The sequence below is a fragment of the Mchenga conophoros genome, linkage group LG6, assembly GCF_057382185.1.
Source record: "Mchenga conophoros isolate Kocher_MC1m ecotype Shallow Benthic linkage group LG6, M_conophoros_male_GT1.1, whole genome shotgun sequence".
Classification (NCBI taxonomy): Eukaryota; Metazoa; Chordata; class Actinopteri; order Cichliformes; family Cichlidae; genus Mchenga; species Mchenga conophoros.
Genome location: NC_140531.1, coordinates 38175871 through 38191633, shown reverse-complemented (window position 1 = coordinate 38191633; position 15763 = coordinate 38175871). Strand labels below are relative to the sequence as shown.

General features: G+C 39.0%; 1 protein-coding gene across 1 annotated transcript; it reads left to right on the top strand.

The window, feature by feature from the left end:
* Positions 1 to 395: 395 nt before the first annotated feature.
* On the top strand, positions 396 to 15486 carry unc93b1 (unc-93 homolog B1, TLR signaling regulator). Its single transcript, XM_085277899.1, has 13 exons — positions 396 to 573; positions 2894 to 3010; positions 3166 to 3307; positions 3407 to 3560; positions 3644 to 3805; positions 5261 to 5390; positions 5485 to 5581; positions 7173 to 7297; positions 8550 to 8732; positions 8901 to 9174; positions 9255 to 9376; positions 9465 to 9587; positions 12279 to 15486. The coding sequence occupies exons 2-13, from the start codon at positions 2894 to 2896 to the stop codon at positions 12522 to 12524; spliced, it is 1875 nt and encodes a 624-aa protein (XP_085134025.1). The 5' UTR covers positions 396 to 573; the 3' UTR covers positions 12525 to 15486.
* The last annotated feature ends 277 nt before the right edge of the window (positions 15487 to 15763 follow it).

The window sequence follows — 15763 nt, the reverse complement described above, 5'->3', positions numbered from 1 at the left end:
CCGTGATACCGCGCTTAATAATTATTAATAATTCTTTAAAAGTTCCGACACACACACACATGTCTGGTTTGCTATCCTCGTGGGGACATCCCATTGACATAATGCTTTCCCAAGCCGCTTACCCTAACCCTAACCATCAAAAATGAATGTCTAATCCTAATCATACGCCTAAACCTAACCATAAACTAATTGTAACTCTAACCCTAAACTCACATTTTGAGCCTCAAAAATGCCTTCAACTCGTGGGGACGAACATTTTGTCCCTCATAAGTCCTCACAAAGACGTCTAAACATGTATACACACACACACACACACACACACACACATACACATAGAGCGTGAAGGGGGCGTGTTTCCTAAAAGCGCGTCTGTGGCTTTAAGAGAAGCAGGCACAAGTGAGGAAGTGAAGATAGCTAACTTTCGTTTCCTCCACGAAACTTTTTATTTATACTGCACCTAATATAAGAAAGGAGAAGTAACGACAACAGGGTCTGAAAGGGACACAGGGGCGGGGATGTCCGTGTGTCTCTGTCCCCGTCTTCATTCTGCTTCAGCCCCGCTCCACTGACACGGTAAGTGAATTTCAGGGTAGATGGCAAAACACGGTGGTGATTGTTTTATGAACGTGGGTTTGACTAATAACTTTGAAACGCTGAAACGTCAACAAGACCCGGATGCAAACTGTCATGAAAGTAATAACAAGGGTCATAATATGACGCTGTCAAAGAAATCTGAAATAAGGGGTTAAACGCAGTTACACCATCCCGCACGGCTTTAACTTTCATAGTTTCCATACTGGGAAGGAAAAGAGAAGTCAGGCAAACAAAAGGCTTGTGAATGAGGCTGGTTTGTTAAGACAGACACGCTTTTCTGTCGATAAAGGTGTTTTGATGGATCACATCTGCTTTTATAAAAATGCAGTTTATAAATCTGGTCATAAAAAGTCATAAAAGAAACAAAAGACACTTCAGTAATTATTACAGGAGAAGGGGGAGTCCATGAACTGTGAATGGTAACCTATAATAGTAAGAATAATATTAATTATGCAAAGGAATGTGATGTAAATACAATTTAAAAGAAACAAAGGAACACTTCTTGTATCCTATGCAAGTTCATTTTCTCTTGTTGGGGGTTTGAATCACCAAGTATGGTACTCACCACTGATTCGGCAGGTTTTTAATTCAAAAACAGAAAACTTTATCACTTAACAACTTAAACAAAGTGATTGCATGTATTTAAACTTCTGTTACTGACTTGTTGGCCTTTAATATGTGAAACATATGTCAAATGTATCCCTCATGAATGACATCAAGTTATTTTGAGCTACAAACAACATTCCTGTCACAATGTAGAAGCTGCTGTCAAAGCGACTTTTTTATATCCTTTATTTATTCGGTTGAAAACCCTCACTGAAAGGAAACATGTTCTTTTAAAAAGTGATCTGGCCAAGAGGGCAGCAGAAACTGCAACAATTTAACATAACAGTTGTATAAAGAGAGTTCAATAAAACAGGACTTTAATCCTCACTGTACATGCACAATTAAATTATGGGTACTCCACACGAACTATGCAGGAGGATATAAATAGTAAGAGTAAACAGCAGAGATGTACAGTCCAGAGGAATCTATACAAAACAACAAAAAAGCACAGTGGCCAAAAAGACCGAGTTGGTTATGATGTAGGTACAATAATGCAGACTCATAAAGATACTTGCAAAACAGGCCATTTCTTAATTTCATATATAACCTCTGTGTGAATCCTGTTCACCAAAGTCTGCCAACATACGTAAAGACATTAGACATCAAAACACATTGGAAACATTGGAAATCAGTTGTTGGCACAACACCAGAACTGGTTCAAAAGGTCCAGCATAGAACAGTGGACGGCTTTACAAGCGGAAAAAATGCAGTGATGTCATAAATGTCACCAGCTTTTTATAAAATGCACTGCAGCTTGTGGTGATTCCAGTATTATTACAGAGGCATACAAATGTAAGAAGAGTTGCAAGTTTTAGTTAGTTTTAGTTGTTTAGAAACGCTGCAGTCGTTTAGCTCCAAAAACACATGTGAAGGTTTTGGACTTTTGTAGCTGCACCGTGATCGGCACGCGTAATAAACGTGCAGCTCACGGTGCACGGGAAGGTCAACCTGCCATACTGCTCTGGACACACAACTGAAACTGAATTTCTTTAAACAACAGCACACACTGCTCGTCTTTTTTATGTTTCATTAAATGTGAATATTTTGTTGGACTTTTACGTATAATAATTTCACTTGAAATAAAAACTTGGATAAAATAAGTTAAACAGTCGCGTGTTAAAGTACTCATTCAGCTAGTTTTTAAAATAAATGAAAATATCATATCCTGATGTGAATGTGAGTAGTCCCTTATCTGAACATATCCTCTATATAACTGCCACCCCCTATTCTATGATTTCTTAATATTTGTATTAAAATAGCTTTTCAAGCTTTAAAACGTTTTGGCACGTTGTGTTGAGAAACAATTAAGAGGAAGTATGGCTTCTGTAATGCTGCTTCTGTATGCATTTTTGTGAATTTTAACACAATCTCACTTTATAACGTGTTCAGTTTTAAAGCTATAAATACATGTGCTAAAATTAGCCAGTTATGTTTTGTCTCAGAGTACTCAAAACAAAAATACATGAACAAAATACAAAATAAATCTGAAAATGCATCTAAAGTGATTTGGAGTCAGGTGTGTTTGATACAACATTATAGTAATTACACTAATGATATTTACGTCTATAATTAGAGTTTCGTTCATGTGCAGCAGCTTGAAAACCACGGTGGCTGCAGGTGGCCGATTGGTTTCGATGATGGCAGAAGGTGCAGTGAAGTATTAATATAGCGTGCTGCTTCTTCTGGTCACCAGATGGAGGCAACTGGCGATGAAGCTTTGATCCCTCATGATGATCAGTTTGTTGTGCCTCCAAATGGCAACGTGAACGAAATGCTCAATGTGGACCACGAAGACAACGTGCAGGGCCAGGTGAGCTCAGCTGATTTCAGAGAACCTTCATAAATCCAGCTTCTCTGGTTATCAGTTTTGGTGTACTACGGATCAGAACAATCCTATTTTAATTTGATAAACACGTCTCTGCCTCTGCTTAAGTGTTGCATAACTTTTTGTCCTTCTTTCTTTAGATGGAGGAGTTTTTGGGCCCACAGGCAGATTACAACGAGGAGGAGGAGGAGAAGAAATACTATCGAAGGAAGAGGCTGGGAATCATCAAGAATGTTGTTGCAGCCAGTATTGGAGCCATGATTGTGTACAGTGTGTACATGGGTGAGTTTCCCTGAAGATGGGGTGCTGAAACTGGCAAACACAGACAGGGTAGCTTGAATACTCGTGAACATTTACTGTACCTGTACATGTGTGCAACAGGCCTCCTGCAGATGCAGTTGATCCTCCACTATGATACGACCTACCGTGAGGTAAAGTACAGCAACCTCGGCCTGCAGGACATCGACCAGAAGATGCTGATGGGGATTAATGTCACACCGATCATAGGCCTCCTGTACACGCCTCTCCTCATCAGGTAGCAACATAAACCCAAGTTTTAAAACATGTCTTTATATAAATGTTCCTGCTCTTCCTTTAAACACCCTGTCTCACATCCAGGTTTCTAGGTACCAAGTGGATGATGTTCCTGGCTTCGGGGATCTACGCTCTCTTCGTCTCTACAAATTATTGGGAGCGTTACTACACCCTCGTTCCATCGGCTGTGGCCATCGGTGTGGCCATTGTGCCCCTGTGGGCCTCCTTGGGAAATTATATCACACGGTGAGAAAGAAGAAGTAGAAGTTTGGGTGGGTGGAAGTGCTTCCTTAACCCTTGCTGCGTCTTAAGATTTATAGAAATAAAAAACAAACAAACAAAAAATCCCCTAAAACTATAGTAACCTTCAGAATATTCTATTCCAGTGAAGGAAGTAGAAAGCGGCTGTTCCTCTTGCCTCATTCATTCTTTTAAAAGCGAGCCAATCACGGGCCGATCAGGTAAAACAAACTAGCAGAAAGAGCAAGAAAGTCTCCATGGGAGGCACAATACAGTGGTGTAGTGGGCTTTGTCAGCAGACTTTTAGATGAGAGAGGACGGTTGAAATCTTGAAAAAACAAACAAACAATACCTTATAAAAAGGCTTTAGTGCGGCTCTTCAGTTCATCCTCTGTGAGAAACACGCCGTTTCAGCTCCTCTCTCTAGTCTCTATCCCAGCTTTTGTCTGAGTTGCTCATGAGCAGAAGGTTTGAACAGCAAATGGAGGCCTCTGTGGTCACAGCCAGATCCATGTGCCACAGTGACATCAAACAGCCAAGACTACAGTAAAAGTGTTTAGAGCAGTCTGAAGCCCTAAACACTTTTGGCTCACAGGAATTGTTTGTTTATATGCAGACATCATTACTTGAAACTACGTGTTTATCATGAGTAGCTACAGGATTTAACAGAGCGACAGAAGAAGATCTCAAGTGTAGGCAGTAGTAGAGCTCTGTAAAGAACATTTTGCTATTGTAGCTCTTCAAGCAAAAATGGGACTCCTGGAGTTTTAGAGCCTGGCACAATTTTCCTAGTAGCTAATCGAGCAATGCTCCATATTTCTGCTAGATGTAAGGTCTAATGTTTACATGTTTCATGTGGATGATAAGAGCTGCTGCTTTATGAAGACACTGAATACCTGTCCCTACTTCACGTGTCCCTCCGGCACAACAAAGCTCTCAGAAAGCATCATCGAGTGAGCATTATTTAAAATGTCTTTTCATCAACAGATGTAACAAAACCTTGTATCAGTTTAATCAACGGCAGACTGAAAGAACAATTTACCGGGCTCTTTGTTGTATTTCCTTTGAGCCGTGCTGCGCTGACTACAAGCTGAGATCTTTTTTTCTGTCACCGCCTGTTCAGTTTGTATTGATCTTTCTTTTTATTATAAATGCTGCTGGCAGAATACTTTTTTTTTAATGCTCTGATGTGTTTTTGCCTTTTATGAAGTCGCTAAATCCTAAAAGAGGAAATGTGAATGTAAAGCTTGTTCTCGGGTTCTTTACACCTCCTGAATATAGAGCATTTATAGGGCAAAGCGTAGTTGTTAGTGTGAAACAGAGACAGCCTATGTGGTTTTGATCAATTTAAACACTTCATACACAGAGACAAGGGGCTCGTGTGATTAATTGAAGATAAGTACAAAATAAATGCCTCTAAATTTGTTTTCTAACACCATAAACACTCTCATATATGCGCAGGATGGCACAACAGTACTATGAATGCGTCAACTATAAGGAGGAGCACGTGCAGGAGCAGAAGAAGCTCCCAAAGGGAGCGTGCCACAGCTATATCATCGTCTTCCAGTCGGTCTTTAACATCATTTTCAATGTGAGTCTTTCAGCTTTCCCTCATTAATGATGTTATTAATATCATACTGTTTGCTGGACAAATGGGCAAACCTTTTTCTTTTCTTCTGCGTCAGCTGAGTTTTGTCTTCGCCGAGTTCCCCATGGCCTTCGTCCTCAACAGCGTTTACCTCCATGATAACTCCCACGTCCTCGCCCAAGTGAAACACTGCGGTAAAGAAACTTGCCTCCTCACTTCCAGTAGCGACTCAGTACAGATACACCATAATAAGCTCGGGACAATAAAAGTTAAATTTACTTCCATGTTAATATTAAGAGGAAGAGTATGGGAAATAGGAATTTTTATCAACTTTTCAACTAAATCCATCATCATTCCAAAAAAAGAAAACAATCTATCCTGTTAATTGTGAGGCTGTCATTTAAAACCAGTTAATTCATGTAACTTTTTCTATTTATAATAAATTATATTTTAGAGATTTTAACTCCCATCCCTGCTTTTTATTTTGTAAAAACACACAAGGAAGTCCATCAGTCTTCCCGTCTTACTCTTTATTAGTTCCCCTAGTGCCTTGTGGAGTGTTTGGAGGATTCAGAGTAATCATAGACAAACACTTTGTTGCCCGAGTGTTAATATTGACTAGGCAGAACGTAATTATTAAAAAAAAAAAAGAAAAGAAAAAGCTGACACAGCCACTTTGTTACCTGGTTTAATCCAAGTACTAAAAGTAAAATTAGCAAGAGGCTTGTAAAAGAGCCACACACTTCTCTCAGAGACCAAACCACAGCCAAACCTGGAGGCTCGTTATCTCACCAGGTGCTGGAAACAGGTTGAAATATCCACACATTGTTCTGTGTCTGCTGGATTTGTGAATTTCAAAAAGCAATAAAATGTCAATTTGTATTTTCAACTTTCAGCGCAAATTTGAAATCTGATGTTCAGTACTCAATCTTATCTACAAAGACTGCTAGTGATGTAATGATTCAGCCTAATTATTCCACATGTCAATGATCCCTGCACTGCCAGTGCAGAAAAAAAACTGGATAGAAAAACACATCATGGGTTGGTCTCCCCAGAGCCTGAACCTCAACATTATTAAAGCAGTGGGGATCATGTTGACAGAGAAATGAACAAAAGGCAGAAACAGCCAAAGTAGAGCTTTGAATGTCCTTCAAAAAGCCTACAGGCTAGAACTGTTCAAGCTGTTTTTGCAGGTTCAATAAATTGCTGCATGCCTCTAAGATTTTTGCACAGTACTTTCAGTACTAGTTAAGCACCATGATCACAGCTGCTTTTTTAAAATCAGCAGTGCAAAACTAAACAGGTGGTAAAAAATAAAAATAGTTGGTAACATTGGTATTATTCAAAATGAAACTTAAAGAGAAACATCACCAACTGACAGGCTGTGTCACAGTTTCCCCATTCAGATGTTTTCATTAAGTGGAAGTAGGTTTACTGGCTAAAAAACACACATTTTAACAGTAGGAGGAAACAGACCTGAGGTAGAGGATCACATGACTGTAGCTGACCTCTTCGATTTACATCACAACTGCATAAAGAACTTTGTTTTCTTCAGTCTGCAGCTCTGTTAGGTTTTATTAAATCAGCATTCCTATCTGCCTTTCATCCACTCAGAGACTTTTAAAGCATTTTTGTAATTTTATAAAGTACGGCTGCAATAAAAGTCTGTAAAGTACAGTTTGTTGCTTAAATGTACAGACAGACACTTTAACAGTCTGTAGGATTAACACAGGCTGTTTGGCTGACATCAGTTATTTTCTAATTTCTTTCCTGTCCCTAAACCAGGTGCTAAAGTCACCGGATTGATCCCCGGCTTCAACAACACCGTGCTGAAAAAACTGCCAAGCTCCATGCTGCTCATCCAAGTGGAGAGCGTGCTCATGGGCTTCGCCTTCCTCTCGATGATCATTGTAAGTTCTCTTCCTACACAGGCACATAAACACGTAGACTCGAGGTCATTCAGTTTGTTTAGGTGTTTGTTTTCTAATTATCTAGACAGGCTTTGTATAATCTGTGTCGCTGTTTCCTGTTGTGACGTTCTTGCAAAACAACAATAAAACATCAGCATTAAGTAGTCACTAGACAAGCATATAAAACCAAAACAAAGAGCAAATTACTGAGAGAAAATTGAATTGGGTACCCAAAAATGCTCTGATGGAATTAACACCGAGCTGAAACGGTAATCTTATTCTTATAAATCCCCGTGTACATCACTTTCTCATTAAAAGATAAATGTAAAAATGCTCTGAGGAAACCATTTCAGATGGAATTACATGTGATAAAAGACTTGCAAAGTTTTCTTAAGAATGTTTGGATTTACAGAGAAGAGAAATTAATCCTTAGATAATATCAAATCTTTATAAATAAAGGAAAAAATTAAGCCTTTTTCAAACCTGTATTGATGTCTAAAATATGGCATGTTGTGTGCAGCTGAGAACCTCTCTCACAGTTAGCATGTGTAACCCACAAGAAGCTATAAATATTCAATAAACAAGACGTTCAGATTGATGTTATAAAAGAAATCACAGGAGAGCTACTGTAAAGCTAAAGCTGCAAACTATAAAGCGTAAACAGAGAAGCAGCAGAGCGCCGCAACTCCAGGCATCCCCAAAGATAAGGTCTGTGGTGGTCTTGTAACAGAGTTGATTACGACATTCATTAGCTGTAATTTATGTGCTTGAAAGTTCTATATTAGTTGTTTTACAGTATTCTATTATTGTTAGGCTCACATTATACCATGTAGGGTGATCCAATCAGACGTTTTATAACCGTTCTTGTGGCTACTTGCAAGATATGAACAAAGCACTGGAAAACACCTCAGACCTCTGGTATTTAAAGTCAGTGAATTGGGATTCTTGCTGGGAAGCTAGCATCCATTTGGCTTACAATTTGTTCGAGGAATTGCTGGAAACGATGAAAGTGATGAGACTGTAAACTAAAACAAGCTAATAGATGCTAAAACACTTTTTCACTGGCTTTAGTCTGTACCAACTGGGTACCAGCTGCTAGTTTAAGAGCTAATGTTGCTCTCAGGCATCTGTTGTGTTTGTTCTATTCTTAGACATTTTTTAAAACCTCACCATGGGACAAAAACAAACTGAAGCACAAGCTCCATTGAAAATTATTCTGAATAAAGTGATCTCTGTGTGCTGCTACTCACAGTTCCTCGGGCTGTGTGGGGCCGCCTACCGCCCAACAGAAGAGATCGACCTTCGCAGTATAGGCTGGGGAAACATCTTTCAGCTGCCTTTCAAACACCTGAGGGACTACCGCCTGCGGCTGCTCTGCCCCTTCTTCATCTACAGTGGATTCGAGACACTGTTTGCCATCTCTGGATTCACCCTGGTACTAAACTCATGCAGATTGTCTGTACAGTAGTTTAAGTTTGTTAAAGAGAAACGGAAATACAGATGTAAAGATGTAGGATTTAAGGATGTCATGAGAGAAAGCAGAGTTGTGAATCCGGTCATAAAATGTTGAAAGAATGTGTCTCCCCCCCTTCTTTCTCAACAGTCTTACGGTGTATGTGCTTTGGGTCTAAATAAACTGTGGCTTCTCATCGTCGTCTACGGCCTCTCCGCCTCCATCTTTTCCTCCCTTAGCCTTTCCCTCTTACGGCTTCCACGCTGGGTGTGTCTCATCAGTGGTGCTTTTGTGCATGGAGTGCTTGTGGTGGTTCTCATGGCATTTTCTCCAGAGCCGAATCGCCTCAAGTATGAGGGCCCTCTACTAGTGATCTCTGCGCTATGGGGACTCGGCACCGCCCTGAACAAGACAGGCGTCAGCAGTGAGTATCATCCATGGTCTCTATGTTTGCATGTCTTCAGCTATGACACGTGACAACATGAGTTCCTCTGTGTGTTCCAGCCCTACTCGGAATGCTGTACGCTGAAGAAAAGGAACGCCTGGACTTTGTCTACACCATCTATCACTGGTGGCAGGCAATCGCCATCTTTATAGTCTACCTTTGGTATGGTCTTCCTATGAGGGTATGTGACTCGGTGTTTATGTCGTTAGTTTTTCCCTCCATTTTTTTGTTCCTAGTCTAACCTATTTTTTTCTTCACTTTCCTTTAAGGCAAAACTTTCCATACTACTAGTCACTTTGTTGCTGGCTTGCTGTTGCTATTGGGTGATGGAGCGTCGCCTGGCCAAGAGAGTGCCATTCAGACTGCCTCGCATCCCTCGGCCACGACACAAGGTAACTAGTCAGTCCATCGAGGATCAATACATGAATCTGGTCTTTGTAATGAGCCCTTTTCAAACATGATCTCTGCATGTTTTCAGGAAAATCAAAGTTGTTTTGTCACGTTCCACACAGCAGGAGAGTTTGTCCGACATGTTTTCTCTCCGAAAAAAAAAAAACCTGATTAGAGCATGCAGGGCGCTGGGGACATGATAAACTCAGTGGGAACCTTGAGAGGTTTCTTTGCGCACACAGTGTGTTATAGTCTTTACCTGAAGTATAAGGTGACACAAGGTGTAACATGAATAGTGGGCACTAGAAAACTTTAAGTCAGAACTAATGGACAGGCCTCTCCTCTGCTATAAATCATTATACGTCAACAAGTTATATAATTAAAGAAGGAAAAAGGGGAATAAAATAAGGAGGAAGCTAGACTTCAGGGTCTCCAAGGTTTGACCCCTGGACCTCTGCTCCAACACCGCCACCAAAACCATGAAAAAAGAAAAAAAGAAATCGGAGCTCTGTGTTAAAAACATAAAAACATTGAAGACTATAAACTAATTAGGCTCTGCTGCTACTCACAAACACAGGAAAACAGTTTAGAACATGGCAGAGAACCCCTAACAAGCTTCCACATTCTTACAGGCAAAATTACTCAAACATAACAAGACAGAGAAGTTACCCTAGGTTACCCTAGGTCACGTTTTGAATTTTACTGAGCTCATCCCGAAAACACAGATCACAGTGGCCAGTAAGGAGTGGTTTAGTAGTGCTGGATTGAAGTGCAGTTTCATTAATGAGCAGAATGCTGATCAGCTGCTGCACTCAGGTGTGGTATGCTTTTCTCATTTCTCTAATTTCATCTCCTCTGTCCTCCATCCGCCTCCTTGTCCCCTTGAAATCGGTCTCAGTACATCACGCTGGAGGATGCCTCAATTCCTAAAATCCACCTGAAGGGCAGAGGCTATAATTGAAGATGCACACGTGAAGTGTTTTCACTGTCAATTTATAAAACAGGCACCGGCACGCAGCTGGAATATGCAAACCATGGCCACAGGGGCACTCTTTAAAACCTTGTATTCATATGTTGTTTCAGTCATTTAATTTCACCAGACTCTCTGCTTGTCATAGATTCTGTGTGTGTGGTTAAAAGATAATTCAAAATCTTGTCACATTGTGCCATGTTATCAATTTAATTAAAAGTGTCCCTAAATATGAAACGTTCTGAGCACTGTTAAACCTCACGTAATAAAATACAGCTGTAGCAATTTATTATGCAGCTGTGACCAACTTCATGTTTAATTCACATTTAATTGACTGTAAACTGAAGCTACGCAGCGAGGATCTCATTTTGCTACCTGACTCCAACTTCTCATGTTCCTTCGTCATCTCATCAACATGAGTGGAGTCGAGTATGTCGACTTTTCTGTGGACATATTATAGTGGCTTTAAGATATATTAGTTTAGATTTAAGATATACTTAGATATTATACATAAATCTGAATAAAAATATTCTGATTGATCTGAATTTTTGGTTTTGCAATAAGGCAGCAGGCAAAAAATAGTCTGTTTAAAGAAGATTAAATACAGTGTTGTTTATCAACTACACCACAAACTGAGCAGTGACGCATTTTCTGCACGAGCTGTCATCGTTTCTTTAGATTTCAACAACAATCAGAGTCTTTCTGTGATATGGAACTGAACATATCATAAAGGTCTCTGTGGGCCTTTGGGAGGTGGCTGTGTTTGTAAGCAGACAATACAGGCAATTAGTGCATGTTACCGTATTTGACAGACATCCATGCATATTCCTGTATTTCTGATCATCTGACAAAAATGAAACCCTAATTAAGAGGCAGCTGATTATTTTTCTTATGCTCTGGCTGAAATTACTTTGGGGCATGCCAAAAACTCCCCCATGCAGTCTGTAAAAACTTTTTCTTTGAAGAGGAATGAGTAGATATAAGCTCATTATTTTTCCCTTTTTTTCCTTCATTTTCTTTTGTAGAAAAAAAACTCACACCAAAGGCAAATTAGTTTTTCAAACATAGTTTACAGTTATCTGCAAATGTATGAGCAGTATTACCCATGAAGGTGTCCTTTAGGACAATGTCTGAAAATAATATTACATGTCTATCAAGTCCGTGCCACTATTTAAACATGTGCGAAGTCACTGAATACACATGGTTGTTGTTATATTTGTATTATATTCTATGCATGGATTTTGCTGTGTATAACAGTGACCTATCAGAAACAAGTATTTGCACACAGAAAATCCTTGAGATGGCATTTTTGTGGATTCAGTCTGATTTATTTTGCTGACTCCTTCTCTGTTGATTTTAGATTTTAGCCTTTCACGCAAAAATATAAAAAGGCGCTTCAATCAAGCTTTGAAGGATCTTATTTGTTTTACATTAAAGTAAATGGAAGTTTTATTTTGAGGTTTCTGAGTGATGGCAGACCAAAAGAAGTAGATAGAACAGGCTGTTGAGAGATTGTCTGCTTACATAAGCGTTTTATATAAGTAGAATATAGCGTTTTGTTATGTGGTTAGATTAGAATTGCTAAAAACTGATTTGTCCTTCTTCTGGAAGAAGGTAATCCAAGGATCAGTGCATTTTATTGTGAAAAATGCTACTGCATACTAAGCTAGAAACGGGTTTTGACATCAGAGCAACTAATTCAACTAATTCTTTTTGTCCTCAGGTCAAAGGTTACCGCTACCTGGAAGAGGACAACTCCGATGAGTCCGACTCGGAGAGGAGCGAGGAGGACGACAGAGAAGATGAGAGGGAGGAAGACGACTGTGATGTAGTGCAAAATTTGGACGGGGAGGAAAGGGACCAAGAGGGTTGGTATCAGGGAGCTAACTCACCCAGAGCCAGGAGAAGAGGAGCCGAGGGCCGTGGACAGGACGACGCCCGTGTGAACGAGAGGGACGGAGAGATATGAGAAGAGGAGAGGAAGAGTTAAAATAGCACTGGACGCTCTTTTATTCATTAATATTTCTGTAAATTTTTGTTTTTCAGTGGAAAATATAAAAATTAAGAAAAAGCCCCGATAGTTTATAGTTTTCTAACTTTGAAGGAAAGCTATAGGTAACTGCTTAAGTGAAATTACAATCATCAATAAGAAAAGTACACCAGCTTTAACGGCTATATTGTTATAACACATCAGCATATTCTGGATAAAACCAAAAAATTGAGTCCTTTTTCTTTCTATGTAGACTGGCTAACCAAATGATAAGTGCAGAGAGCATTTCACTTGCTTTTGTGCTTCTTCTTCATGAGAATTTGTTGTTTATTATTGAAAAAAAATCTGCATAGAAAGAGTTGAAAGCAAGCGACAAAATGAAGGAATTGATTTTCTGAGTTTAATCACAAGGTGAAGCGTGTTTTGATAGAAAAACAAGCCTGCCTCTTGTAAGCAACATAAAAAAGCCCCATATTTGTTGTTTTAATTCCTTATAATTTCAGTATTTCATTTAATAGTGTTTGCACATTAGTCAGAGAATCTGGAATCACACAAGGCATTGTCAGAAGCTGTCTGCTGTGAGATGCAGAAGATGAGCTTGAATATATGTTTGATGAAGTGCAGCATTCAGCATGTGCGTAGTTCAGTCTTTTCTGACTAATCCCAGTAAGGTATAGATTTTAGAAATCTAAAATAATATTCAGAAACAAACAAACTGAAAGGACTAAGCCACACGAGCTATATGCTAACATTAGCATGTAGCCCTGCAACATTACTTGCTCCATCTTGGTTTGTAGCAGGTGATACGGTGGGCATTCCAGACACTAGTTGCACAGTGCATGTTAAAGCTGAGAGTACATTAGCATTGTGTCTGTGAACTCTGCTCTGCTAATAATTGCTAGAAGTTGCCGATTAGCCGAAGACGATGCTAAGTCCAGATGAGGTTCATGCACTCTAAAATAAAGTGCTACAAATGCAAACCCACTAATTCCATTCTCAAAGGGACATTAGATGAAGAAACACTCATACATAACTTAGTGTTTTGTACATGTCAAAACAGTAAAGGGCCAAATATGCTTTTTGAACCTGCATATACATACAGTATCATTTCAATATAGTATCAAAGGGTCTAACATAGAAACCTCTTTGCTCATGCAGTAACTGCTTTTCTGTGCTGAATGATTATTTCTAATGACGGCTAAACTCCCAAAGATGTTAAAGTGTAGGCTATTTAAAAGATGGATGTGAGTGCCTTGAAGACATCCTTTGTTAGTGGAGTCCCCTTTAGAGCCCTGAACTCAATATTATAATCATAGGCATTATCATGTTTTTATGTTTTCTGAAAAAAAAAGAAAAAAAGAAATCGTGATGTAACAAGCAAGAGGTAGATCTGACAAAGAAACACTATGGTCGTAAAGTAGGGACTTGACACAATGTCTCCATACCCTAAAGCTTACTCAGTCTATTTTAGTTTAAGTATTTTTAAAAACGGATCATCATGCTTGAAAGTGTTTGCTGTGGTCACAAATGGAGTGAGCATTACAGTCAATTTCTTTCAAATGTTAATATATTGGACAATACTTTGGAGCCAGAGGAGTCACCCTCTGCTGGCCATAAGAAAGAATACGAGTTTAAGGCACTGCGGTTCCTCTGGACTGGAAACTTACGTCTAAGTTAAACTGTTATTCAATCTATGGCTGGTTTGCCGTCATGGCATGCAGAAACACTTGCTGTAACTTCACCATCATAAATTTCACCTGCATCAAGTCAGCTATTTGCCTTGTAAACGTGAGGGAATTCTGCACATCACTGTGCAGCCTTTGCTGTGTATATATACCAAAACTTCTTCTTACTGTGCCTCTTTTACTTAAATGTCTTTTGTTTTACTCTGTTTTTATGTTTTCCGAGGTAACTTTAGATTTACTGGACAGCACTCTGTATTCCCTAACTGCAAGCCTAGGTGTTTTCATGCAGAAACACCTAGGCTTGCACCTTACTCTCTCTATATATATATCTATCTATCTATATATCTATATATCTATATATATATAGATATATATATATATATATATATATATATATAGTAAGGTTGGATGTACTTGAACCACAGCAGCTCTATTCATCAAGGTACAGATTTCTATTTTAACCAACTGTAGGAGGAAGGAATGTAATCAACATCCTACGGTGGATGTATAACATTTAATTCAACTTTATATGGTATTGCAAGTGTTTTAGAGGGCTTAGCTGCATTATCGCCATGCTGATGTTGTTCAGTTTATGTAATTTCTGACCCTGAGAATGTATTTTGTGCTTTTCTCCAGTATAAACATGCAGTTTTAAGTAAAAAGATGTGCTGAATCAAACTATTGTTGACTGTGATGTTTACGTCTGACAAGTGGGTGGTGTGTTGTCAAAGTCACTGACTTTATATTAAGGTAGTGGTGACAGCTAGTCATTGCCATGGAAACCTGAAAATGTAACCAGAGTGTAACCAGTACAAGGAACAGCAAGAATGAAGTAAATTGGCTTGCAATTATTGTCACACAGCATATTTTTTTTTATAAATAATAGGCTACTTCAGTGCCACACGAGGTGTTTATCACTTGTCAGTCTGTTCACAGTTCACAAAATCACTGCTCCTCCTACAGTATTGGGCAGAATTGAATCAAACCTAAACACAATTGTCATCTTAAGTTTATTTGTTGACTGGGCACTAGTATCACTACTCATCCTAGAGTATTTGTCTGGATTATAATGTTCATATAAGTGTTTGTATGTGCCTCTGTACCATCTATACACAAATCTTGTAATTAGGTTTATTTATGGCAAAATTATGTCTTGAGTTAGGTTAGGAGTGTTCATGAACCTGGGCCATAACATACGATTCTTCATATTGAACTCCAAATATAAAATAATAATAAAAAATATTAAAAATACAAAATGATGCAATAGCTTGAAATCTCACTGCCACACATGCCGTTTAACACTTTTATCCTGTTATTTTGTGATGATATTGAGCTTAGTGTTTGTGATCATGGAGGGACTGGTTCCATTAGCTGACTCCCACATGAGGGAGGTGTGGTTGGGGCCTTTCTGGCGCTTCTATTGTAACAACAGTAATATGACAAATATGGCTGTTTGTGGACCTCTTTGACTTCTCAGTGGATTGGATTTTTTTTTTTGTTTGTGCATGAGTGAAAACAAATAAGAAATCGTAC

Bases quoted from the DNA above. Each gene is read 5' to 3' on its own strand.
- unc93b1 (XM_085277899.1), top strand. From the start codon at position 2,894: ATGGAGGCAACTGGCGATGAAGCTTTGATCCCTCATGATGATCAGTTT. The intron at 3,561-3,643 runs GTAGCAACATAA...TCTCACATCCAG, and splicing joins TACACGCCTCTCCTCATCAG to GTTTCTAGGTACCAAGTGGA. The intron at 5,582-7,172 runs GTAAAGAAACTT...TCCCTAAACCAG, and splicing joins CGCCCAAGTGAAACACTGCG to GTGCTAAAGTCACCGGATTG.